Source organism: Mauremys reevesii, linkage group 9 (genome assembly GCF_016161935.1).
Source record: "Mauremys reevesii isolate NIE-2019 linkage group 9, ASM1616193v1, whole genome shotgun sequence".
In the NCBI taxonomy this organism is placed as follows: Eukaryota; Metazoa; Chordata; order Testudines; family Geoemydidae; genus Mauremys; species Mauremys reevesii.
The window spans coordinates 21,420,050-21,445,948 of record NC_052631.1 but is presented as its reverse complement, the minus strand read 5'-3'; the positions used below and the strand labels follow the sequence as shown (position 1 = coordinate 21,445,948).

Below are 25,899 nucleotides of genomic sequence, written 5' to 3'. Positions count from 1 at the left end.
ATTAGTAGGAGCATTGCCAGCAGATCGAGGGAAGTGATTATTCCCCTCTATTCGGCACTGGTGAGGCCATATCTGGAGTACTGTGTCCAGTTTTGGGCCCCCCACTACAGAAAGAATGTGGACAAATTGGAGAGAGTCCAGTGGAGGGCAACTAAAATGATCAGGGGGCTGGGGCACATGACTTACGAGAAGAAGCTGAAGGAACTGGGCTTGTTTAGTCTGCAGAAGAGAGTTTGGTGATTGTTGTTGGTGGGATTTGGGGAATGGGGGTGGAATATTAAATTTATTTTTCTAAATAATGTGACACTAACAAAAGCAAAGGCTTCCACCTGGGAAAGGAGAAACACAAGACTGCATAGATGCTGCATGTGCATCTGCATCAACAACAATTATATCAGATGAAATAATCATTTGTGTGTTGACTTTATTTTCTTATTTCTTATATGTGGATTTTCTCTCCTTTTAAAAGTGTATTTAAGTTAGACATCTAAGCCCTGATCCTGGAAGCTGCTCTGCCTGGGCAGACTCCTGCACTTATGTGGAGCCCTACTGAATTCAACAATACTCTGTAGAGGCTAAGGGGTCCACTTGCAAGGAACAGCTCACAGGACAGCATCCCTATCCCAAATAATAAGCACCTGCCTGTTTTATATTTATAAGAACCATATTTGTTTAGTGATTTCTGATTTTTTTTCTGAACTTGCTGTCTTTCTTTTTGAGGCAGAAAAGGACTGAGTTTCACTTGAAAATGGCAGCATTTCAACTGAAGTTCATTTTCAAGCAAAGATACATATGCAACAAAAATATGTGAAGCTGCATTTCTTGATGCAGCAACATTGAAGAGTAAAACAGAATTGCAGAAAATTGTCAAGAAAAATATAGCAAAACAAACTCACTCTTTTCCTGACGCCTAGTAGTTTGTTTCTGCTGCATGTTACATCAAATAAACAGCCAGGCGAGAACACATATGAAGAGAAAGACATAATGGAAAATCTACTGAGAATTGTAGAAAAGTTAACCTGATTGGAAACTGAAAAAGACAGAAAAAAAAAGATACAGAGGTAGAAGGAGAAACTGGAGCAAAGAAAAAAGTGAAAGATCAATAGCCATACGTGAAGCCTGAAAATAATTCATTCTCTTCTTTCACATATCATACATAACATTTGTTTTGCACCTTCTTTTTTTTGTTTATCTATAAACAGATTCAGTGTAAGCTTTCTCTTTTATATAGATTTTTATACTGAGCTCATCACAGTAGCATCTGAGTGCTTTCCTGTACTGCATTAGGTAATGTGACCAACATCTGTCACATGCTATTTGTTGTTTCATCCTCTCCCCAGAGAGAGAAGCTTGTGCAGCTGAGTGTCTTTGTTTCAGTAGTGTGTCTTTTTAAAAATATAAATATACCTGTTGCTATGTGTTTTTGTTAAAGAAGGTAATGTCAAAGAAATGTGCCTCACACTTGGAGCAGAAGGGGGTGATGTTTGTGATGGTCCTTAGTTCCTGGAGGAGTTTGTTCCATGTCTAAGACCTCCCTCAAAGAAAGTTCTGTCCCTGACACAGACAAAATTTATTGTTGAAAGTTCCACTTTGCCATAGGAATGCAGTTGTCAGCTACGGTCTTAATCTCAGAGTTTTAGATGGTCCGTTAGATATCCTGGGCCCAAGTCCTCAATCACTTTGAAGATAACTACTGGGACTTTAACTTAATTCGAAATACGTTGAGAAGCCAGTGCAGTGAGCAGAAGACAGATTTGATATGTTTGTGGTAGCCTTTGTTGCTGAGGAGAGGCAGTGCAGCATTCTCAATTAGCTGGAGTTTCGTAAGTGCTGAAGGCTTCATGCCCATATACGCTGAATTCCTGTAATCCATCTGAGAAGTGAGAAAGGCCTGAATAATTGAGGCCAGGTCTTCATTTGCCAGGATGAGACAGAGTTGCTAGCCAAGTATAAATGGTAGAAAGCTTTTCTATGCTGCCCAAAAAAACGGTTCATCTCTAGAGTTTAGGATGTAGTTCAGTCTTCACGTTCACTTAAACCTTGGCCTCTTTGCTGAGATTGCCAAATATGGTGGTAGTTTTTACGGTGCAGACACCTGTTGCTTAGAGGTTAGGCTGAAATCAACAACATATTTCACTTGAAAGAACTATGGGACAGTACCAACTGCAGGCCAATTGCGATTCGTGCTGGATTCATATCAGCAGCCCAGAAGTAAAGGACTCCATGGCCCAGATTCCTAAGTGACGTAAATTGCTGCAGTACCATTGAAGTCAATGAAATTACAGTTAACCACTAGCTGAGTATCTGGGTCCATATCCTATTCCACATCCACTGAGACATCCAAGCCCAAATCTTTAAAGGTATTTAGGCACCTAGCTCCTATTGAAAACAATGTAGTTAGGCACCTAAATACCTTCAAGGATATGGGCCCCACTCTAGCACTTTTATGTCTTTTATTCTCAATTAATATGTCACGTGTGAGGGAAACTTGTAAATGACAGACTTGTCCCAAATTGAATGTCCCTTTTAGAATGGTTTCCTATACAATTCAAATCACATTAGGAAACATATGGAGCTGGATCCTGACAGAGTTTCAACAGAGCCCTGTATTTTGTTTTCTCTGTTTCACAATAGAGAAAAAGAAATTTCATTCCTTCCGTTCTGGATACAAAAGCTTTGTTGGAAGACTCAGCCATGCTTATTTTCATGTATTCCATCTAGCCCAGAAGTGGGCAAACTACGGCCCGTGGGCCACATCCGGCCTGCGGGACTATTCTGCCCGGCACCCGAGCTCCTGCCCCGGGAGACTAGCCCCCAGGCCCTCCTCTGCTGTTCCCCCTCCCCCCGCAGCCTCAGCTCGCCCCACTGCCAGCACAATGCTCTGGGCAGTGGGGCTGTGAGCTCCTGGGGCAGCGCAGCTGCAAAGCCTGGCCTGACCCGGTCTCTGCGCTGGGTGGTGGCGGCGACGTGGCCTGGCTCCAGCCGGGCCGCATGCCTGTAGTGCCACCAGCCACCAGTGCTCCAGACAGTGTGGTAAGAAGGCAGGGAGCGGGGGGCGGGGGTTGGATAGAGGGCAGGGGTTCGGGCGGTGGTCAGGGGGCAGGGGTGTGGATAAGGGTTGGGGTGGTCGGGGGGGAACAGGGGGTTGAATGGGGGCAGGAGTCCCAGGGGGACAGTCAGGAAGGGAGGGTTGATGGGGCAGCAGGGGGCAGTCGGGGCAGGGGTTCCAGGGGCAGTCAGGGGACAGCAGAAGGGGTGGTTGGATGGAGCAGGGGTCCTGGGGGGGGGGGCGTGTCAGGAATGAGAGGAGGGGTTGGATGGGGCAGGAGTCCCGGGGGGGCAGATAGGAGGTGGGGGGCGGGCCGTGACCTCCTCCCCTAACCGGCCCTCCATACAGGCCAAAAAGTTTGCCCACCCCGATCTAGCCATATGGAGCTCAAATAAGAAAAATGTGCTCCTCTGCTGAGAAATGGAAGAAAGAAAATCATAAGTCACCCTGGTTGTGGTAAAACTTCAGAAACAAGATGTTCTTTGGTTCTCACAACAAATTTTTGGGTGGCCTCAAAGTGCGGCCACGCACTCTTGCTGTTGGCCACTCTGATAAACCCATGTCTCTGTCCCTGCCTCCCACAGCCCTTCAGCGAGAGCCTGGGAAAGGTGGGTCGGGAACTCATCAGCTGCCTGCGGAGTCCCAGGCTCCCCACGCCCCAGCCAGGTGGAAGCGGGGGAGCTGCCCAGGGCAGTGCCCCAGTGACTGAATGCTGCATTGACAAGAGCCACCTCCAGCACCGCACACACCAGCCCCATGTGTCTGTAGAGGTGCTGCCTGGAGCCCCCGAGGAGTCTACACGGTGCAGGGTGTGATCTCTGTTGGCACTGCCAGCACAAACACCAAGGTGACACATCTCACTGCACTTGGTAACAGTTATTCAGGAGCAACAGCTGAGCACTGCAGGAGGCACCGTTGCTTTGCCCCTCCACTACTACCTTGCTTTGGAGGCTTACATGGCCCCAATAAAAAGGTACTGGTGGCCCTATGTGACCACGGTGGTTGCATTTGAGAAACACTGATCTACTGGGATGCAAACCTGCGAATTAAACTGATTCCTATTCATAAACTGACAGGCAATAATCATACCCCAAAGCACCATATTTGTGTTATGTCACAATACATTTCCAGGAACTGCCTAACTTTTTAGAACAGTGTGGGTAAGGAAGGTCCTTTTTCTCATCATTTACAAATCCAGCCCTCAAAACTAAACTTATGCATTTTTTCTTTGGTTTCTTATATATGGGGTTTTTTTAATACTATTTTTGTTTCTTTTTCAATGCTTGAAAGTATTGCTTTATTGACACCAGTGTAATCAAAAGCAGAATTTGGTCCTGTCTGCTTTGATCACTGGATTGTTACAGCTTAATATCTATGTGCTGAACACAGAATGATCACATCTTACATCCTATTAACACTGTATCTTGCTTTAAAAATGTATTTAACCCTCTAAAATATGGGTATCTACATTTGGGGTCTTAACTCATGAGAATATTTGTGATCATCAATCTGGCTTCACAGCCTTTCTTTTGCCTGATGAAATGACCACTTGTGGCCAAGACATATCTAGTATATACTCAATATATGTGATTTTAGATTTTAAGCTCTTGAAACTAGGATGGTGTTTTTCCTTTTTTGGGTGTTACTGTAATAAAAATAATATATTATTAATAAATCAAAATAAAATATAATACATTAATAATATGAGGATTGCAAAAATGTTTATAGCCATTAACTAAGCAAACTCACAGCACAGCCAAAGAAAGTATAATTATTCCAATTTTACCTATGGCTAAACCGAGGCATAAAGAGGCTATGCTGCTATAGCTATTAGAATACATTTAACATAAGCAAACCAGATAATACAGACAGTTCTGCTAAAAGAGACAACTGCTTGTACAAAAAATGGAGACCAAGAAAGCAGCAAAAATGCATTTCCAGAGCAGGATATGCACTGCACTGCTCTGCAGCTCCCTTTGCTGGCTGATTCATGAATTATCAAGATAGTACATTCGAAGCCAGTCAAGCACTGTTTTCTACTACATAAGAAGCTGTAAGATGCAATTACGGTAGCTAAATGTGGAAGTGAAAAATAGAGTAAATGGTTGTTTAGAATAAAAAGATCAGTTAGACCCTACGAGCCTGATTGCCAGGACCTATAAAGAAAAATATTATTCTGGTTCCTAGTTCATTTAGAATGTTTAGATCCGCTTTTTAAAACTATAACATTGTAATAGATTTATTATAGTAATTGGGTACAATATATGTATATATTACACATATATACATACTTTATACTGTATCATATATAGAGAGAGAACTTGTACAAACTCTTGCTATTGTATATTGCACTTTTATTCAATAAGCACATAAACTAATCAAGAAATTATTTAATAATATCACTTTTCATTCTTCATTGTCTCCAAGTTCTTTATAAACTGATAAACTCAAGGTAAGCATCCCCACTGAAATTCAGCCAGATCTGGGATTAATGTGGCAGCCACTTAACACAGAATAGCACAACAGCACAAATTAGGACAGGATGAGAAGAAAAATATCAGGCCAGATTTGCAATGGATGTAAACTGGCATAACCAACGGAGTTGTGGTGCTTTACACCAGCTCAGAATGTGACCCATCATATCTACCAGAAACTATCTTTAGGGTATTATACTGCAGGGGGAATTTGGATAGGCAGAATTGTAACTACCAAAATTGGAATTTTGATAGGACTTTGGAGTTAATGTCCCCGGGATTGTTAACAACCACAAGTGGTTAGGACCTCAGTTTCATGTTTCATCTGAAAGATAGATTCATTACAGGATTCATGTATATGGGACATTTCTTTCTAATAGTTATTTAAGAAAAAGGTTGCTACAGCCCTTTGTAATTGCAAATGTATCAATACCTTCAATGATGTTATTCTCTAAGAAATATTAAAGATATTTTTGTAGATCGTTATTGAATTAATAGAAAAAATCCTCTCAGGAATTTTAGGAGACGTGTATTAACTTGCAAGATATATTCAATTTTACCAAAAACCTAAAGTGTTTTTTAAAAAAATGTAACTACATGCTGGGTTAGGGAGGAATTTTACATAGATATCTTGCTAGGAAAGAAAATGATGCTCTTTAAGACATAGGTGTGCAATAAGTGAAGACTCTTTACAAACTTGTGTATAAGTCATATACATTACATTAGCTATACAACTGCAGTAGCAACACATCTTAAGCCTGCTGGAAAGCATGTTGCATAACAGGAAATTTGGAGAGTTTATAAGGAAAGTCTCCATGCCCAGCGTCTAGGACAGGGGTCAGCAACCTTTCAGAAGTGGTGTGCCGAGTCTTCATTTATTCACTCTAATTTAAGGTTTCATATGCCAGTAATATAAATTTTAATGATTTAAGGTCTCTTTCTATAAGTCTATAATATATAACTAAACTATTGTTGTATGTAAAGTAAACAAGGTTTTTAAAATGCGTAAGAAGCTTCATTTAAAATTAAATTAAAATGCAGAGCCCCCCCCCCCCCGTACTGGTGGCCGGGACCTGGGCAGTTTGAGTGCCACTGAAAATCAGGCGGCATGCATGCCATAGGTTGCCTACCCCTGGTCTAGGCTGTTGTAGCCAGTCTTCTTGGGCAGATCCAACATAAAAGGTTTCTTTTGCTGGCTGAAAGAATTACATTAGCTGCTCACTCAGCACTAGAATTGTGCCAGACACACACTTCTCACTGAGGTTGGTTGAGAAAACACTGGCACATGCCATCATATGGAGAGCGTAGCCTTCAACGCCTAGTTCAAGCATCAGGAGGCTTTTGCATAGATATTGGATATTTTAGTAAGCACTGAGAGAAGTCTGTATAATAATCACAGCAAGGACAGTTGCATTGATCATGCCACCTGGGCTTCTTTTCTAGATTTTACTAAACTGTCTTTGGCAGCCAGACCATCATTCTATTAAGTCCTTTTCCCCCCTGTATAAGAACTTCAATATATTGCCTTTTATTTCACCAGTAACCCCCAGCATTTAATCTTATACTGCAACATCCAAAACAACATTATCTTAGAGAGGAAGGATGGTCTCACAGTTAAGGCATTGGACTGGGACTCAGAAGATCTGGCTCTGCCACAGACTTCCTGTGTGACCTTCCGCAAATTACCTAATCCCTCTGGGCCAGGTTCCAGCTCTTTTGTGCAGCTAAAAGGACCACAATGGCCTCATGGGGAATACCCCCAGTGCAGGAGCAGCATAGGACTGGCATATGCAGCCTTTTCCATACTCAGGGCAGGAAGGGTATTGGCTAAACATGACCTGTGCTTTGGTAATACTGGGCTGTGCAGCAGCCTGGGTCAGGCTGTTGTCAGTTAGGGCAGTGCCTTGGATTTTTATTTTATGTGTCATTCCTTTATTTATAATTCACGTTAATGTACAAAGTCCATTGCTCTATGTTTACATTTTGTTGTGTATTATAAACAACATTTTAACTAAAAATAATCCACTGAATCATTATTATCCTAACACAGAAAGAACAGCTGAGAGGACTGGAACCTCTATGTTGTGTGTTCCTAGTTAGTACTGCTTTCCTTCATGTCAGAATGGCTAAGAGCCTGATTTTCCTGCAGGGAAAATCCTTGTGGGACCTGAGGCTGACAAGAAGGAAGCTGAGCCTCCTTTCCATGTGGGAGGGAGAGGATCACATACAGAGTGTCCCTTCCATGCACAGATCTCTGTGGTATAATCAAGACCTAAGTGTTTTGTGCAAAGCTCCCATTGACATTAATGGTGGTTATGTACATAGAACCTGAGAAGACCAGACCTCTATATGTAATTGAGCAAAATACTGTTCTTTTCAGTCAAGTGAAACATTATTTTTTGTTGAGGAATTACATATACAAGAAGTGTGGCAAAGGAATGCCATAAGCAAGCAGTTATTTTCTACATCAGAGGTTCTCAAACAGTGATCCATGTGCTCCATTCAGGTGGTCCGCAGATAGTTCCTTCTAAGGTGCACACCTGGGCAGCAGCACATGAGAGAATGAAGGGCCATCTACCTAATTAGTGGAGCCGTGCAGGCGTGGCTCCATTAATTAGGTGCCAGAACCCTGGAGAAGATGCACATGTAAGGTGAGGTGGTGGCCTTGGGGGGAATAAGGTGGGAGGGGGCAGTGGGGTGAGGTGGGGGAAATAGGAGGTAGGTGGGGGGAAGTGGGGTGAGAAGAGAGGGTAGGGGGAAATTGGGACATGCAGGGCTGCGGCAGCCAGAGAAAGAGGTGACTTTTTCTAGCTCCAGGGCTGTGGCTGCTGGGAAGAGAACCCCATCCTTCCCAGCCCAGCTCGGTGGCTGCCACGGTTGGGGAGAGCCTACTGATATTAAAATATGAGCTGTGTGGTTTTATTTGTAAAAAAAAAACCATGTTAATTATTATTTAGGTTTTTTTATATAGCACTTTTATCCAAAGCGCTTTACAATAGTTAGCTAACGGTACAAACAACATTTGGAAAGATCAATAAGTGGTCTGCCAAGACCCTCAGCAATTTTCATGGGAAAAAAAAGTTTGAGAACCATTCGTCTATATTATCTACCAGGGTGATTGGCACAGCTCCATTTAATGAGAAATCTCATGCATTATTACTGAAAACAACATTACAACTTAATATCACCATGCAGAGGACCTGGAAAGCCTAATAAATGCTTTTCACACTCATTCATATTTCCAAAACCTGTTTCACTTCTATGTGAGAAAAAGTCTCCTAACTAAATTAAAACCACAGCCCACAATCTTAATGACTAGCTAAAAAGTGGAAAATACACAGTAAAACTGGAAAATTATACAGTATTTGTATTGTAACAATGCTAGTCTCTAAACATACCACAAACATATTATGGGAAATTAGATGTCAATTAAAATAATATGAACCTGGAAATTCAATATAAAACTCTTGATTCATTCTGCTCCCATTGAAGTCAATAACAAAACTGCCATTGACATCATTGAAGACAAGACTGGACCAAAAATTCTTCAAACCCCAGAGATGATAAAGCTATAATTCTAACCTACGTATTGGTAGTGCAACACATATACAATATAATCCAATATTAAAACATTATGTGATAATACACGCTATAAAAGCAGTTTCCAGATGTGCTTTATCATGGGCCATGACACCATATCACTGTAAGTTTCCAGAGCTTTTGGTAATAAAAACAAAATTGAAAAAAAGAAAAAGATTGGTGTCTGTACATTTTAACTGGATAGTTTTATTCTTCTTACATTAATTTTTTTAAATGAAAAATTATACCAAGCTGCAGCCATGAATTGTGGGTAAGTGCAAAGAAAGCGAGAAGACTAGTGTTGAAACTCCAACTGGTCGTCAAGCTGTAGATTTCTGTGTACCTGCCTGCTGTGGTGCCTGCTTTTGTCTTATCATTTAATGAATTGTTGTGGGGGGTTCATTGTTGTTTTGAAAAAGCAGCCACTAGTTCTTGGCTATTCCTCATATCTTCACTGGCTGGGGTAAAATTCATTACAAACCCAGTTTCTTCTCTACAAACCCAAGTAAATGGGTTTTGTGAAGAGAACTACTTAGAGGCTGGAGGGGATTGGAATCCATTCCCCAATCTGAAAGCAGAGCACAAAACATCTCTGCAATCTTTACACTGACATTATTCCAACATCTGGGTTGTGATAGGGGCTATAATCCCCACACAACCACTGCTCAGGGGTCCATGGAAATCAGGGGCCACATCCTTCACTGCCTTATAGCTTGCACCTTGTACCCACTTGCACCTGTGTAAAATAGGTGTAAAACATATATTCTGGTTTGGTATCATTTCACACCCTCACTTTACACAGGTATAAATGACTGTGCAAAGGCAGTAGAGAATAGCTCAGCCTCTGCCCTGTCCAGATTTCCTTGTGGTGGCTTCTGTGAAGTTGGCACACAGCCTCATTCTGCTGCAACCAGGGAACAAAAGGTCCCTTGGCTAATCCACTGTGCAGCAGCCCACCATCTGTAGTAGGTGCTCTCCGGCCATGGCTATCTCTAATGCTTCACAGCACTGGTTTTCAACTTTTTTTCATTTGTGGACCCCTAAAAAATTTCGAATGGAGATGCAGACCCCTTTGGAAATCTTAGAAACAGTCTGAGGACCGTCAGGTGTCCACAGACCATAGGTTGAAAAAAGGTGTTCTATGGTAACAGCAACCTGTCCCAGACCCCTTAGACATTGTCTGAAGACCCCCAGGGGTCTGCGAACTAAAGGCTGAAAATCACTGCTTGAGGAAAGAAAAGAAAAACAAAATATATCAGGGGAAAAAATCCCCTACAGGTGACTGGTTGAAGCCCTGCAACATGAGATGTCAGGACCATAAGACATGAGACTAAGAATAAACAGTTTATCAGGGAATTGCACTAAACAGGATTTCAGCATCAACCTGGAACTTTCCAGGCAAAGATGTTCTCAGGCCTAACATCTAATGCCTAGCTCTCAGGGCTTTTCCAGTTTCATACCCCAAAGCAATTTAATTGAGAAAATGCTCTCTAAGTAATTCTACAGAGCCTGTTACAATACTGTAAGGACCTCTGAGAATTTTATTTGCTTGCCCCTGGAACTTTTTAAATCAAAAGATGTTCCCATACCTAAAGTGATTCCGTTGCATGATCTATTGTTAGAGCAGTTCCCCAAAACTATTGTATATAATTGTTTTTGCTCCATTTAGATACAAAATAAATCATTTTAGATTGCTTTTTGAGAATAAATTTGCTTAATCTCTTTTTTAGACCTACACATTATATTTGGCAATCAATCATCAGTATTCGGCTTGTGTAGATTCCCAAAAGCGTGCCATGAACTAGATGTCTTTAAAAAGATTGTTCTATATATGTTATATTAGAGCCCTCCTCCTTCAATTTCTGTAATATTAAACAAGACAGGTGCTGCCAGTTCCTACACATTAAAACTTTAGAAAAAATATCAGTAATGTTCATCCTCTGCATATAGTTCATTATAGTTTTAGGGAGTGATGCTCTCCCAATTGCAGCCAGTGGGAATGTGACCCTTAATAGTTCCTAATTTGTTTGTTATTTATCCTCTTTAATATGATAGCCATTACTGAAGGCCATTATATGAGACAATGCAATGAGAGTATAAACAAAGGATCCAATTTAAGGATTTCAAAGTGCTTTCCAAAGGTCAATGTTTTAAGTGTCAAAGCACCCATAGGATGAAGGGAAGTATTATCTCTATTTTAAAGATAAGGAAATTGAGTCACAATGACATTAACTGACTTGCCAAGACCTCACAGCATGTAAATGGCAGTGCAAGACATAGCAACAAGATCTCCTGAATTCCAATACTGTACATACATTAATTCCTAAATATGTTTTCTATCTACAACAATAGGAAGCTTGCTTATCATACTTGTTTGTTCCTTACATGCTAATGATATCACCCTGCACCATTATGACATTTGAACAAATTCATGACTCCACTCTGTGATGCCATAATGCAAGCAGCTTGGTCCCCAGACCACCTTTTTCCAGATCCTACAGGGACTGGCATTGATCCAACTCCTAAAATAGATGTCAATGATTTTTTTTTAAAAAGTATGTATCACTAAATGCTCCAACATCTGGATGCAGGGCTCGCCAGCCCCCCCCCCCCCAAAAGGGGGAGGGGGGCAGAAATGCTTCACCATTGCTTCCAGTTTACAAGGTGGTTATATCATAAGAGTAGAGGCTATTTAGAACTAGGGAGGAAGATTCTATACTATACACTGTATTACAGGGAGTTAAAATACGTTCAGCTTCAGCTCACCTTTTTGCGTTGCTGTTTGAGGAATGCAACAAAGAAAAGGAAGGCCTAGTGTATCTCTTGCTGATTCCATTTCTTCATTAAAATCCTGATTTAACTTCAAGACATATTTCTGAAAACCATACTAACCTGTATGTGCTGGACCAAAACTTTATTCACTGATGTGTTGCAACCCTGTCACACTAATTCTCTTGCAAGGCTGGCAAGATAAACTCCTTGTGCATGAGGCTGTGTCTGCATGTCACATCACAACGTGAGGAAGCAGTGTCAGATTATCAAATTTCATCAAAGAGACATATTATAATAATCCTTTGGATTTCTACAGCACTTTTACTGCAAGGAGCTCAAAGCACTTCATAAAGGTAGAGGCACTGAGTCCCCTAGCACCAGTGTGAGGAGGGGGAACTATTATCACCCCCCGTTTTCAGTTAGGGAAACTGAGGCAGGGAGCAGTGACGTGATTCACCCACGTTACCCAGAGCTGGGCAGTGACCTGCTGACTCCCAGGCCTGGGAGTTGCTGACTAGAGCCCGCACGTGGCTCACTCAGCCCAAGCTTGTTTTTGAGGCTACACTATTCCCTGGCCGCACGCAAGGGCAGCACAGCGGTGCCGGGGACAGGACTGGAGCCCACCCAGGCAAAGGCGGCCGGGCGGGAAAGTCCCCCTCGGCCCCTGTCCTGTGCCCGGGCCCCAGCTCGTCCCGCGCGCCTCTCGGGATTCCCTGCGTGCCCGCGAAGGGCGCGGGGCCAGGCCCGTGCGCTCTCTCGGGATGACTAGCCGGGGGCCGCGGCCTCCCGGAGGGAAGCCGAGAGCCGGCCGGCCGCGTCGCAGGGTTTCAGCTCTGACCAAGCCGCTGATGTAGAGAAAGAGAGAGGCGGGAAAGTCCTGGCCACGGTGCGCCTCCGGCTATAAAAGCCGCTGCCGCCCGCCGGCCCGGCAGCGCTCCAGCACTACCTCAGCGAGCCCACATGGCGCAGCGCGCCGGCCCCGACTGCCCCCGTGAGTGACCAGTGCCCCGCCGCGCACAGACCCCGCCAACCCGGGGGTGGGCTGTGGGAAGGGTCGGGGGCGGAGGGTGCAAGTGCCGCCGCGTTCCGCGGTTCCCAGCTGGCTCCCGGGCTGACGCGCGGCGCTTGTTTGTTTGTTTCAGGTGGCTGGCTCCTGGCGACTCTCCTCTGCCTCAGCCTGGCCGACTTGGCAGCGACCTCGCCGCTGCCTTCCTCCTGGCCCAATCTGAACGACTGCCTGAATGTCTCCAAATCCCTGGTAACCGCCGCGAGGGAAGCGCTGCACCAGCTGAAGGTTTGTCTTTCCTTGCCTCGTGTTCCGCGCCTCCCAGCAGTTCTGGTGACGTGTTAAAAAACGTGTCACTCTGTAAGCAAAGCTGTTTGTCGTCAATATTTATAGCTAAATAAACCCCAGTAAAACAATACCTGCAAAGGTTAAATCAGAGTTACTGGGACGAACTGGGAGAGGTGTCAAATATACAAACTAATGGTACCAGGAGTTGGTAGAAATGTTTTTTCCAGAGGGGAGGCAAGTGTAGCTTTGCCTCTGTATCTAAATTTATTTTGCCAGATTCACAGTTTTGCGCAGAGGAGGAAGAATGGACTTGTGTTAAAGGTTCAGATATCCCAGTGATGGGTGCACAGTCAAAACCTAGATAGAAGGGAAAGGAGTAGGTGCAGTTCAGGAAATGTAGGTTCTATTAGTGGCTCGATGCGCTCCATGACTTGGACAAATTGCTTGGGCATCATTTATACTACAAATCTAACTCTGCTATTGCACATTTGTCTGATGTGGCTAGGTTAAGGAGTCCCATCTACACGACAAATAAAAAAGCATGTTAGAACATGGATTATGGCCCTGATCCTGAGTTGGGAGTTTTTGATATGTAGTGCACAGAAGGATCAAGGACTTATCTTTGTGTTGCCTCATTTTTAAAATAGGGAAAATACCTACCAACTACTAGGAATGTGGTGTTTATCGATGTGTGTAAAAGAGTGTTTGAGATATTCAGATGGAAGGAGCTGTAGGAGGTTTTATTTCTATGGTAGGAGGCATCAGCTTTCTAAAGCAGCCAGATGGTGCACATTCCCAACCTGTGTGTAGCCTTACATCTCTGGCTCTTCCGTTTGCTTCAGCTAATCAAATTTCTGTGTCCCTGTTTTTAACCATATTCATCATTTGGTATTTCCAGAGAACTGTAATAATTTGTCTTTCATTTCCTTACACTCTTTTTCTTGCTTGTTTCGTACTTAACTTTCATTTGTGCGTCCAATCCTTTTTTTATTATTATTATCGTTCTAATTGTTGCCTGAAATAAAGCTTGACCTGTTATCTTCCACTGGTGCAGGACTTAAATCAACTGGGACAAATTCGGGGATGATAGATATGGTAGTATAAGTATCAGAGGGGTAGCCGTGTTAGTCTGGATCTGTAAAAGCAACAAAGAATCCTGTGGCACCTTATAGACTAACAGACGTTCTGCAGCATGAGCTTTCGTGGGTGAATACCCACTTCTTCGGATGCAACTGAAGAAGTGGGTATTCACCCACGAAAGCTCATGCTGCAAAACGTCTGTTAGTCTATAAGGTGCCACAGGATTCTTTGCTGCTAATAGAGGGATTGACTCCAGCCATCCTCCCTTCAATACTTCTTGGTGGTTTCGTTATTTTTTCTTTTCTGTGACAGTTTATTTGGGGATTTCACACAACACCCTAAGATTTGGGGTTGTTTTTTTTAAAGAACAGATAGAATCAGGTTAAGGCAAAGAGATGGTCTGCATCACATGTCCAGTATTATGCTCAGTAAAAGTTAACCTAAATAGGCACTTTAAGCTTAGTTACAATTAATAAAGAAAATACCTTTCATTTTCTCATGAGAACTTTCTTCCCTTAAACTTTTTGTCTTCCAGCCTGAGTGGCCCTCTGTCACAGAGCATCTCTCTCTGATCTGTGTCCTAACAGTGTTTGCTTTTACGTTTTCCTTATCTGTCCTGTTTGACATATTTTTGTTCCAACCTCTGTTCAGTTTGGTTAATTCTTAGTCACTAACCCCTGTAAAACATGCTGCAAACATGCCATCAACTAGGCAATTAGGTAGTGTGTTGGCAGCTGGTTAAAGAATTCAAACAGCTCAGCATGAAAGTATCCTCTTGCATAATCTCTTTCTAAGAATGTTATGGGTTGGTCCATGAGGCATCCTTTGCTCTGCCATATCTTTTAGTTATATATGTCTCCTTTTCTTTTTACCACCTCTCACTGATACAGTTGAACTGGTGGTAACGCTAAGGGGAATCTGTTTCTAAAATTCCCTGGCATAGGCACTGCCTTAGGGTGAGAGAGGAGAAGCAGCTAAATAGTTCCATCACCTCAATGAGACAGAGTGTCACTGATGGTTGGCCACAAGACAATGCCACTTGTCTGTTTGAATGTTAGTTGTCCTTCTCTTTTTTAAAAAGTAATCATTTTTTAAATTGTAAGTTTGTGATATATAATGTTCTGAGAGCTTATTCATCCTCTTAGAATGATTTAGAATCTTAACATAATGGAGACAATGCAATCCAGTGCAACGCATACAAAATATAAATCTATTTACAACCCTTGCTCCTAATGAAAATGATGGCAAAATTTCCTTTGACTTTAGCTTCATAGTTTGGATATTTGCTTGTTTGGTTAAAGGCATAAAGATATATAAAGAAGATGCTGAAGCACCTTCAGTTGCCATAAATCACCTACTATCCAGTATATTTCTGCTTATAAACATGCCCTGCAGCATTATGTGCAATGATTCAATCAAGGTCCCCTTTGTTTATATAGGAGCTTGGCACGCTAGGATTTGAATGTACCCTTGAAGAGGTTGATCTTGAAGATATCACTAAGAATAAAATCAACACAATTAAGGCTTGTATGCCAGAAGAGTCAAAGGTATTGCAATAAATAAAAATCAAGTTTCATCACCTTTATATGGAACCATCATGTAATTCATCATATTTTACAGAATGATCACATTCATGTCTGATGTCTTTAATTTTTAGACTGAAAATTGTCCTACACTGAAAAGAGCTGATTTTGATAAGGTAAATTGCCAGTCTCCCAAAAGAACAAATCATTTGCTTTTTGTTTGTCTGTAAGCATCTAACAGCACTCTCCAATATTTCTTAATCCTTGTATCTTCTGCAGATTGAGTGCCTGCGAGGTATCAATGAAGACCTGAAGGCTTACAAGGCAGAGTTCAAGAATTTCAATAACCAGAAGATGCTGGCTGCTATTGACAAAATGATACAGGTCTGTTTTCCTTTCAGTTGCCTAAAAGAGTACTTTATATTATTTCTATCATAAATGGAGTCCTGTTCTATGTGTTCCTTTCTGTAGTTACCCAAATAATAAGTTACTCTGGAATCTGATCATTTAAAATCTTGATTATGATTTTTTTCTGAAAATTGAAGAAAGTTTCTCATCTCTGTATAAATGAGGTCTTACTTTGATACTGTATATTACTGTATTAAAAAAGTGATTCCCTATCAGTGATGTAGTAAACATACTACTAGTGAATTTTCTGTCTTTTTAATGGTATCTTTGTCTCCCATCCCTACCATGAAATGGGGTGGGGATGAGAGAAGACTGTATTTTGTATATTATATAATTATAATAATAATTAATTAATATGTATTGATAGGAAATAGGGTACACATGTAACATGGTTATTAACAAAAACAAGGAGTCCGGTGGCACCTTAGAGACTAACAGATTTAATAGCTGGTAGAAATCCTGTCCCTACTTTAAAATAATTAACTTTTTATTAACATAGCTATCTAGATACACTGGAGATTCTAATAGTTGTCAAATGCACTGGATTTAATTATTTGTAAACCACAGCTCCTCCTGATTATCCTTTAAAGGCCCAAACCTGTATTCCTTGGCAGGGAAAAACTATTTACATCATTAAGAATGTTTGCCTGCATAAGAAATACAGGTTTGGGCCCTAACTATATGAATGGTATTATTACTATCCTAGTTTACCTTTTCATAAAACATTTTATTTTTAATAGTTTAAATTTAAAAAATTAAGCTAATTTTTTTTGCATAATCAAAGACTGATGTATATTTCTACTCTAAACATGGTTAAATTGTCTGACCAACCGACTTTTTTTCCTTTAAGGCTGTGAAAATTAACAGTGCGAGTGTGGAGCAACCCTCTACAAACAGAGGATCAGCCTCTTTCAAAGAGAGAATGAGGTTATGTAGTGTTATGCATGCTTTCACAATTCGCACTGTGACCATAACCAAGATGCTGAACTACTTGAATTCTCCTGGAAGCTCATCATAATCACTCAAACCTGGAAACACTTTCTATAAAACATTGAATCAAAGCTATTTTAAGTATCTGAAGAAAATATATATTAGGTTCTACTTACTGCAAGAGCTCTGTGTGCAGTACTTTCACTGTGAAACTTGTACACACAGAGGGCTTTCAGGATATGGACCTGAATTTAAGAATACAGTAATATTTCTACAAAAACTTTTCAAGGATTAAGCACAGTAATATTCTGCAATATTTTTCATGACCTGAGTTGTCTTGAGCAAAATACTATCAGTGTCTTTTAAGCTAAGATGTTAAATTTCTACATTTCTAAAAAAAATAAGCTATATTATATCAACATGTTCTCAACATAACAAACACCAAGGTATAATTTATTTGTCTTAAATTATTTATTTATACATTTGTAAGTTTTTATAAAATTATTATATAAATTGAAACCTATTTATAACATTACTGACTTATTTATTAAACAATAAATAATACATGTATAATCTGTATAATTAACTTTGGTCTTTTTATTTGTGAATTAAAATCAATCTAAAAGGGATACTGTCATATCAGCAATTGTTTTTTAAAATATATTTAAATATTCACTTGTAAACAGTACATCACTGTTAATACTCAAGTACTGGAAAAAAATCTGATTTTGTTTTCTTTATTATGTTGGATGTATACTCTCAGACAAGACAATGAAAGTAGATTATTCTGTCTACCTTATAGTTAATTTCCAGTCACTATACTAGAATCATAGGGTGAAATCCTGGTCTCACTGAAGTCAGTGGCAAAAATAGTCTATATAATTTATATTATATAATAAATATTTAAGGCCAGAAGGGGACCATTGTGATCTAGTATACCCTCCTACATAATACAAGAGGTCATAGAACTTAACCTAGTAATCCATGTAACTTGCCAATGGAACTAAAGCATTTTTTTTAAAGGCATTGGTTTTGATTTAAAGACTCCAAGTGATGGAGAATTGACCACATCTCTGGGTAATCTGTTCCAATGGTTCTTTAAATTCACTGTTTAAAATACACATTTGATTTCCTGTTTGAACTTCAGATATTGTCAAGTTCTCAGGCCCTAATACAATGCCCCAATGTTTGGGTTGCAAAGGCCACTGGAGAATTTTAATTCATTTTTAGGAGGGGGGAAAAAAGGAAATAAATACTACTAATAATAGAAGCATTTCTGTTGAACTTAGTTATGGTATCAACTTGTTTTTGATTTTAACCAAACCTAAAGCTTGAGTCAAATTTCAGTTGACAATGTTTCATTACAGAAGTGCAACCAAGGATTTACCTCTCTTTCTGAAGAGGTCTAATTCTTGTTCCCTCTGCATCTGAGTCTGGCCATTTACTACTCTTCCCTGCCCAGGGGGAAGGTAGAAGGGGAAACGAATTGATGCCACAGAAAAGACATTCTTACTGATCTCAGTTTCAGGGAATTGAAGTTGCAGGGAAACTCCTGCTTGGGTCCAGGGTGGAGCATGTTCAATACAGATGGACTCTTCCAAGAATTTAGCAGCCAAACTCTAAGTCTGTACTGAGCATGTGTGAAATGTGATATTTCAAATGCTTATAAGTAAGCCAAATTTGAGGTGTTTTTTAATCACAGAACTGCAACAGGCCTATCCCTGACACCATGGTGACACCACTTGCCAAATTTCAAGTTCCCGCTCCACAGCATGGTGATGCTAGAGTTGTAAATGAAATGGTTATAAGAATTTTTCTAATGGGTGCAAAACAACATATTTTCCCCTACTGTCATTCTTGGGAAAGGATGAGCCATTTTTGCTGGAACCTTCCAAAAAACAACAACAAAATTATTCTGACAGACACCTGGCATGACATGTTTCAGCTGAAACAGTTACAATTTGGCAAGATTATGAACATCTGAAAACAGTCTCATACTAGCAAGTGTCAGACAACCTTGGCAGTCCTGAGCCCCCATGATGCTCTAACTTGTGCCAGAGCAGAAGCAGAGATTCAAGGATGTGCACCCAGGTCCCTGGCAGTCCTCACACTTTGTGGCACCCAGCAGAAAATGGACATGGCATAGAGTCTGCCCCAATATTTGTTATGCATGTCCGTCCTAGAGGAACTCTCCTTGCTTAAACACCCAAATGATGGGTAAAATAGTCTTTCATCTAAATTGAAAATAAAAATGTGTTTGTTTGGACTAGCCCAGTTGTTCAGCATTAGTTCAACAGGGGTTCCAAACTTGATTTTTGTCATGCTGCTATGACTGACTCACTAATACATAGTGTTTATTTACTAACGGTTTTATATATTCCTTTTAGTATCACATGAATATTAGATACAATACAACATATGTTATTTCCAGTGTTTTTCTTCATATGACACTCACAAGTATGTCATCCCTACTTAAAATATGATTACACATATGATGGGGGAGAAGCCTATTGTCTACTCTGAAAATTGTCTTCAATGGGGCCAGGATTTCACCCTGTGTATTTAATATTTAAATACATATTTAATACTACAACAAAGTCTGAAAGGCATGTTATTAAAAGTAATTGTTAATTAGATACATTTAACCACCAGTCTAACTAAAAGCTGGTAATCCCCTCTGTGTGGGATGTAGCCTGCTGTGTTATTGATTTTAAATAGGGAGAAAGACAATACCCTTCTTTTAACAACTGAAGAGATCCCCTAGTAGCAGAGATGGACAGATTATTCTTTACACCCACCTACAAAAACTTCCTCTGACATTCATCAGTCAGGAACAGTTGGCTTCATGACACATTGTGAAGGAAATTTCTTGATACATTAATACCAGTGCCCCAGTGCTGCCACTATTATAGTCCCCAAAGTTGCAGTGTCTACAGCACTTGCTGCTGGTACTACTGCTTAATTTTGGTGCATAAAGCTCCCAATGACGTGATCATGCTATGGCCTGATATGGTATAAAGACAGGAGGAAGTAAGAGTTTTGTACCTTCACAGTCTCCCTGAGAACTTGATATTTAACATAATTGAAAAGCAGATCTGATTTATTTATAACCAGAAATCCAATACATTTTTATATCAACATTTTAATGTCATTTCATGAAGGAAATTAACTGTTTTTATAAAATCTTAGAATGCTCAATAAACATTTATGAAATATTTTTATTAAAAAATTCACAACAAATGTATGTTACTATCACAATCTCTCATATAAATGAAGGAATCTCCTCTCTTATTCTAATTAGGTAGCACTTGGCCAAACAGGTAGCCCCACTGCAGCCATCTTAAATGATCCATTGTGGGAACAGTTGGAGGTTAAATATACACAGATTAGGCTTTTCAAAATAATTTCAGTTAACAGCTGGTTTAAAAAAACTGAATTAATAAAAAACATTAAACAGTATGAATATATCTTAGAGCAACTTTGAAATGTTTTTCTCCACCAATTTCTAGGGGGACTTAAATTGCCTCAGAAGACTGACTCCTTCATGTTTCTTTTTTTCTTCTTATAGTTTACGTTCTGATCCTGCAATAAGATGCACACAGGCATACCCCCTGTACACATGCTGTGCTCCATTGTAGGATCAGGACCTGAACCATCTTTGCAATTAGATGGAGTAGGTCTGTATTTTTGAGGATTTGTTACATTCATCAATAAGGTAGGAAGCACACAATGACCCAAGAAAGTAAAGTGTAATATTCTCCAAATAAAACAATTGTCTGAAGTACCTTCCCAAAATGTTACGGCTCTATGCAATCACAGGAAAACAGACAATGAGCGGTAATTTAACATACTGCAAAAATTAAATATATTAGAATCACAGAATCATAGGATGTTAGAGTTGGAAGGGCACTCAGCAGGTCATCTAGTCCAACCCCCTGCTCAAAGCAGGACCGATCCCCAGACAGATTATATTAGCTGTGGTATCAGTGACTGCAGAATTTCCTGAAGTTTGTTTTCTCATATATGTGGAGGCATAGAGTCAGCCCTTAAAAAGCAACTTTGGATCATATAAACAGCAGCTTAACCAACAGTAAGGGCATGCATTGTCAGGTGAAAAATCTGATCATGACTCTCCTTCATGTGGGCTCATCAGTGCTCAGCCATTGATCTTGGCTGTAACCAAGAAAACAGAGCAATACGCCACCACTAAAAAAGCTCAAAGAAGAGAACCAAAAGTAATGTACATGTTTTAAGGAACTCCCATTGACCGGAGAGACAGCAAGGTCTAAAGGTGGGAGGGCTTGAAGTTCCCCTCATGTATATCTCCACTCACTCATTCCACAGGGTTTCCCCACAAACACAGAAGAGGCTAAAGGACTAGCTTTTGAGCCTCATGTATTTCTGTGGCTCCAAACAGATCCTGAGAGATCAGCAGGAGACCAAAGCATGGCATTCTGGGCTCCCAGCACTGCCTCAACTCCCACTCTCTAACAGCAAAGAGACAATAGAGCTACTCAGCCAGGGATTCTGCAGTTAGTAGAAACTCTTGGAACTCACCTTAGAAGGGAATCCACATCATGGAATGGGAGCAGCAGAAACATAATACTCTGGTGTTATGACATTCCTGCCCCAAGTTCCACTTGGCACAGGTTAGGGAAGGAGATAATAAAGGACAGTTACCTGTTCCATAACTGGCATTCTTTGAGATGTGTTGCTCAGGTGTATTCCACAGTAGGTGTGCGTGCTCGTCACGTGCACCGGTGTCGAAAGTTTTTCCCTTAGCAGTACCCATACGGGAGGAGCACCGCTGCGACCCCTGGAGTGGTGCCTCTATATCACACTATAAAGGGAGCTGCGGTTCCTTCTTGCCAGACAACTCCGACAGAGGGGAAGGAGGGCGGGATGTGGAATACACTTGAGCAACACATCTCGAAGGAAGGAATGGGGCTTGGGATAGAGTACTGGAAGGAAAATGTCCTGTTCCATATGGAAGGCGGAGACCACGTTCAGAAGGAATGCGGGATGTGGGCGAAGCTGGACCTTATCCTTGTGGAAGACCATATATGGGGATTCTGAGGTCAAGGCCCTGAGCTCCGAGACATGTCGGGCTGATATGATTGCTACCAGGAATGCTACCTTCCATGAGAGGTGAGACCAGGAACACGTGGCCAAGGGCTCAAATGGAGGTCCCGTAAGATGGGACAACACTAGGTTTAGGTCCCATTGCAGAACAGGGGGCCTAGCATATGAGAATGACCGGTCCAGACCTCTCAGAAAGCGGGAAGTCATAGCATGGGAAAAGACCAATTGGCCCTGCACCGGCTAGAGGAAGGCTGATATGGCCGCCAAATGTACCCTGACAGAGGCGGGAGCCAGCCCTTGGGTCCTAAGGGACAGGAGGTACTCAAGGACGAGCTGGAGCGGTGTGGACAATGGGGAGATGCCCCGCTCCCCCGCCCACCTAGAGAACCTGGACCACTTAGCCAGGTACGTCCTTTGTGTGGACGGCTTCCTGCTTTCCAGCAGGACCTGTCTGACTTCCTCTGAACATCTCCTCTCCTCCTCATCTAGCCACTGAGCAACCACGCCGTCAGGTGGAGCGCTGCTAGGTTGGGATGGAGAAGGCAGCCCCCATCCTGGGAGAGGAGGTCCGGGCAAAGCGGCAACCTCCATGGGGGGGCCACTAGTAGGTGCAGGAGGGTCCCGTACCAGTGTTGGTGGGCCCAGTCTGAGGCTATGAGGCTGACACGCGTCCTGTCTGCTTTTATTTTCTGCAGGACCTTGCCGATGAGGGGAAAGGGCAGGAAGGTATAGAAAAGCTGGCCCAACCACTGCAGGAGGAAGGCGTCCGAGATTGCCCCCCTCCCTATTCCCCCTCTGAAGCAGAACTGGGGACAACGCCAGTTCTGACAGGTTGTGAAGAGGTCGACATTGGGATCTCCCCAGACACGGAAGAGCTGGAGAGCAACCTCCGAGTGGAGCGACCACTCATACTGATGGGAGAAAATCCTACTGAGGTGATCGGCTCGCACATTGTGGATGCCGGGCAGGTGAAAAGCCCAAAGGGAGATATCTTGGGCTATATAGAACTCCCCTGGGCTCAGGGCTTCCAGGCAGAGGGCCAAGGAACGAGTCCTGCCTTGCCTTTGATCTAGTACATCACGGCAGTGTTGTCCATGAGGACTCTGACCACCTTCCCACGAAGGTGCGTGCTGAAAACTACGCACGCCAAGCGTATCGCCCTGAGCCCTCTGACATTTATGCGGAGGGACAAATCCAAGACAGACCATCTTTCCTGGATTTGCATGTTCCCTATGTGGGCTCCCCAGCCCAAGTCCGATGCATCAGACACCAGGTCTAATGACAGGAACACCTCCCAGAAGGGGACCCCTCGCAGTATGTTGTTCGGATGCGACCACCATTGTAGGGAGGCAACTATCGGGGACGGTACTATGAGGACTTTGTCCAGCCCGTCCCGGGCCTGGGAGAACTGGGAGGCTAGCCAGAGCTGGAGGGGCCTAATTCGGAGCCTGGCATGGTGGACCATGTACGTGCATGCCGCCATGTGCCCCAGAATCTGAAGGCACACTCTTGCCGTTGTCACCAGGAAAGCTGTGACCAAGGCGATGAGACCTTTGAGGGTCTCGAACCTGCCCAGAGGGAGAGAGGCTGTGGCCCTTAGGAAATCCAGCAGTGCCCCTATGAATTCTATGAGCTGCACTGGAACTAACGTTGATTTGTTTTCATTTACCACTAGGCCGAGATTTGCACATGTGGACAGGAGCAGTTCCACATGGGCCTGTACCTGGGACAAAGAGTTGCCCTTGAGAAGCCAATTGTCCAACTATGGGAAGATCTGAACACGTTCACGTCGGAGGTAGGCCGCTACCAGTGCCATATATTTGGTAAAGACGTTTGGAGCTATGGACAGGCCAAACGGGAGGATCATAAACTGGTAGTGGTCCAACCCCACCAGGAATCGGAGGAAGTGTCTGTGTCCCTCGAATATATGGATGTGGAAAAAGGCATCCTGGATTGTCCAGGGCCACGTATCAATCCCCCGGGTCCAGAGTGGGAATAATAGAGGCTAGGGACACCATGTGGAACTTGGAGCGGACCAGAAACCTGTTGAGGGCCTGCAGGTCCAGGATGGGCCTGAGACTGCCCTTCGCCTTGGTGATCAGGAAATATCTGGAGTAGAAGCCTCTGCCCTGGAGTTCTACTGGTACTCTTTCGACCACCCCCAGGTGCATCAGACGCGCCACCTCCTGCCCAAGAAGGTGGGCCTGCTCCAGGTCCCCCAGGCCCAGGCGGGAGGGTAGGAGTGAACTGAACTGCAACGTGTAGCCCTTTGAAACAGTGTTGAGGACTCACTGATCCAACATTACCCCGGGACCACGCCACTCGGAAGGCAGACAATTGGTTGCAGAATACAAACCTTATTAATTGGAGAGCCTCACGGGCAACAGGCCTGGTGCCCCCCTGCAGATAGTCAAAACTGCCTCTTTCCCTGCCTCTTGCCCTTGGAGGGCCCGGGCTGCGGGACCGAGCGGGACTAACGTTGAGACTGACACCGCTGGTCTCTCAGTCTCTTAGAAGGGGGCTCGTATCTGCTTTGCACAGGCAGAGCCGATGCTTGCGGCCTGGGCTTGTCCTTAGCCAGAGGGACATAGAGGCCCAAGGTTTGCAGGGAGGTATGGGAATCCTTCATCCCCTGCAGACAGACATCCGTCTGGTCGGCAAACAGCACTTTCCCCTCAAAGGGCAGGTCCTGCATAAGGGACTGGGCCTCCACCAACAGCCCGGACAGGAGGAGCAACGACGCCCTGTGCATGGAAATCGCAGAAGCCATCGAACGGGCTGCCGTATCTGCGGCGTCCGATGCTGTGTGGAGGGTCACTTTTGCCGCCACCGCCCCTTTCTCTACTAGAGCCTTGAAGTCCTTTTTGTCCCACTCTGGGAGCAGAGGTTCAATCTTGGGTAGGGACTCCCATAAGTTAAAGTCATACCGGCTCAGCAGGGCCTGATGGTTGGCCATTCTGAGCTGGAAGCTTGCCGAAGAATAAACCTTCCTTCCAAATGCGTCTAGTCTCCTGGTGTCCTTATCCTTGGTGGTGGGCGCGGGCTGACTGTGTCGTTCCCGGTGGTTTACAGATTCCACCATGAGTGAGTTGGGTGCCAGGTGGGAATAAAGGTACTCATGGTCCTTAGCCGGCACTAAGTACTTCCTCTCCGCCTTTTTGGAAATAGCGGCCAAGGAAGTGGGAGTCTCCCACAAGGTATTAGAGATGTTTGCCACTCCCTGGTGCAAGGGTAGGGCCACATGGCCTGGTGCCGAGGATGACAGCACATTAAAAAGCGAGTCAGCTGGACCTTCCATCTCCTCAGCTTGGAGTTGGAGGTTGGACTCCACTCTTTTCAGGAGGTCTTGATGCACCTTGAAATCCTCCTGTGGAATAGCGTCAGCGGTGCCACTATGGTGTCGTCTGGTACTGGGGAAAAGGGTCAGCAGAGCCAAGGGCCTCGGGTGGTACCAGGGGGTCGAGTCCCACGTCAGAGTCCGGGCACAGAGCCGCCAACGTGGGGCCTGCTGACCTGTCCTTCTGTCGGGAAAAGGAAGCTAACAGAGCCTGGGACACCCCGGCCACCGAGCAGGTTCCCGTCTGGGCGGGCATCTGCGGCCACGGTGCCCATTGACACCACTGTCCCTGCCACGGTGCCCCTTGCCACTGACCAAGTTGAGGGCCTTGTGGCAGCAGCTGTTCCAGCTGAGCCGCACGACCCTAGATG

The 25,899-nt window shown here is 43.2% G+C and overlaps 1 protein-coding gene across 2 annotated transcripts; it reads left to right on the top strand.

The window, feature by feature from the left end:
• Positions 1–11,634: 11,634 nt before the first annotated feature.
• Positions 11,635–17,543, top strand: IL12A (interleukin 12A). 2 transcript variants are annotated; one of them, XM_039489444.1, is made up of 6 exons: positions 11,635–11,766; positions 13,017–13,168; positions 15,688–15,795; positions 15,906–15,947; positions 16,051–16,155; positions 17,030–17,543. In XM_039489444.1, exons 1-6 carry the CDS (start codon positions 11,688–11,690, stop codon positions 17,195–17,197), a joined length of 654 nt encoding a protein of 217 aa, XP_039345378.1. In that variant the 5' UTR covers positions 11,635–11,687; the 3' UTR covers positions 17,198–17,543. The 2 variants fall into 2 exon arrangements, with proteins under 2 accessions (XP_039345378.1, XP_039345379.1); XM_039489445.1 differs by lacking the exon at positions 11,635–11,766 and adding an exon at positions 12,575–12,865.
• The last annotated feature ends 8,356 nt before the right edge of the window (positions 17,544–25,899 follow it).

Coding starts and splice junctions, on each gene's coding strand:
- IL12A (XM_039489444.1), top strand. CDS start 11,688: ATGCAGGGCTCGCCAGCCCCCCCCCCCCCAAAAGGGGGAGGGGGGCAG. Junction 11,767..13,016: donor CATTGCTTCCAGTTTACAAG/GTGGTTATATCA, acceptor TGTTTGTTTCAG/GTGGCTGGCTCCTGGCGACT. Junction 13,169..15,687: donor AAGCGCTGCACCAGCTGAAG/GTTTGTCTTTCC, acceptor TTGTTTATATAG/GAGCTTGGCACGCTAGGATT.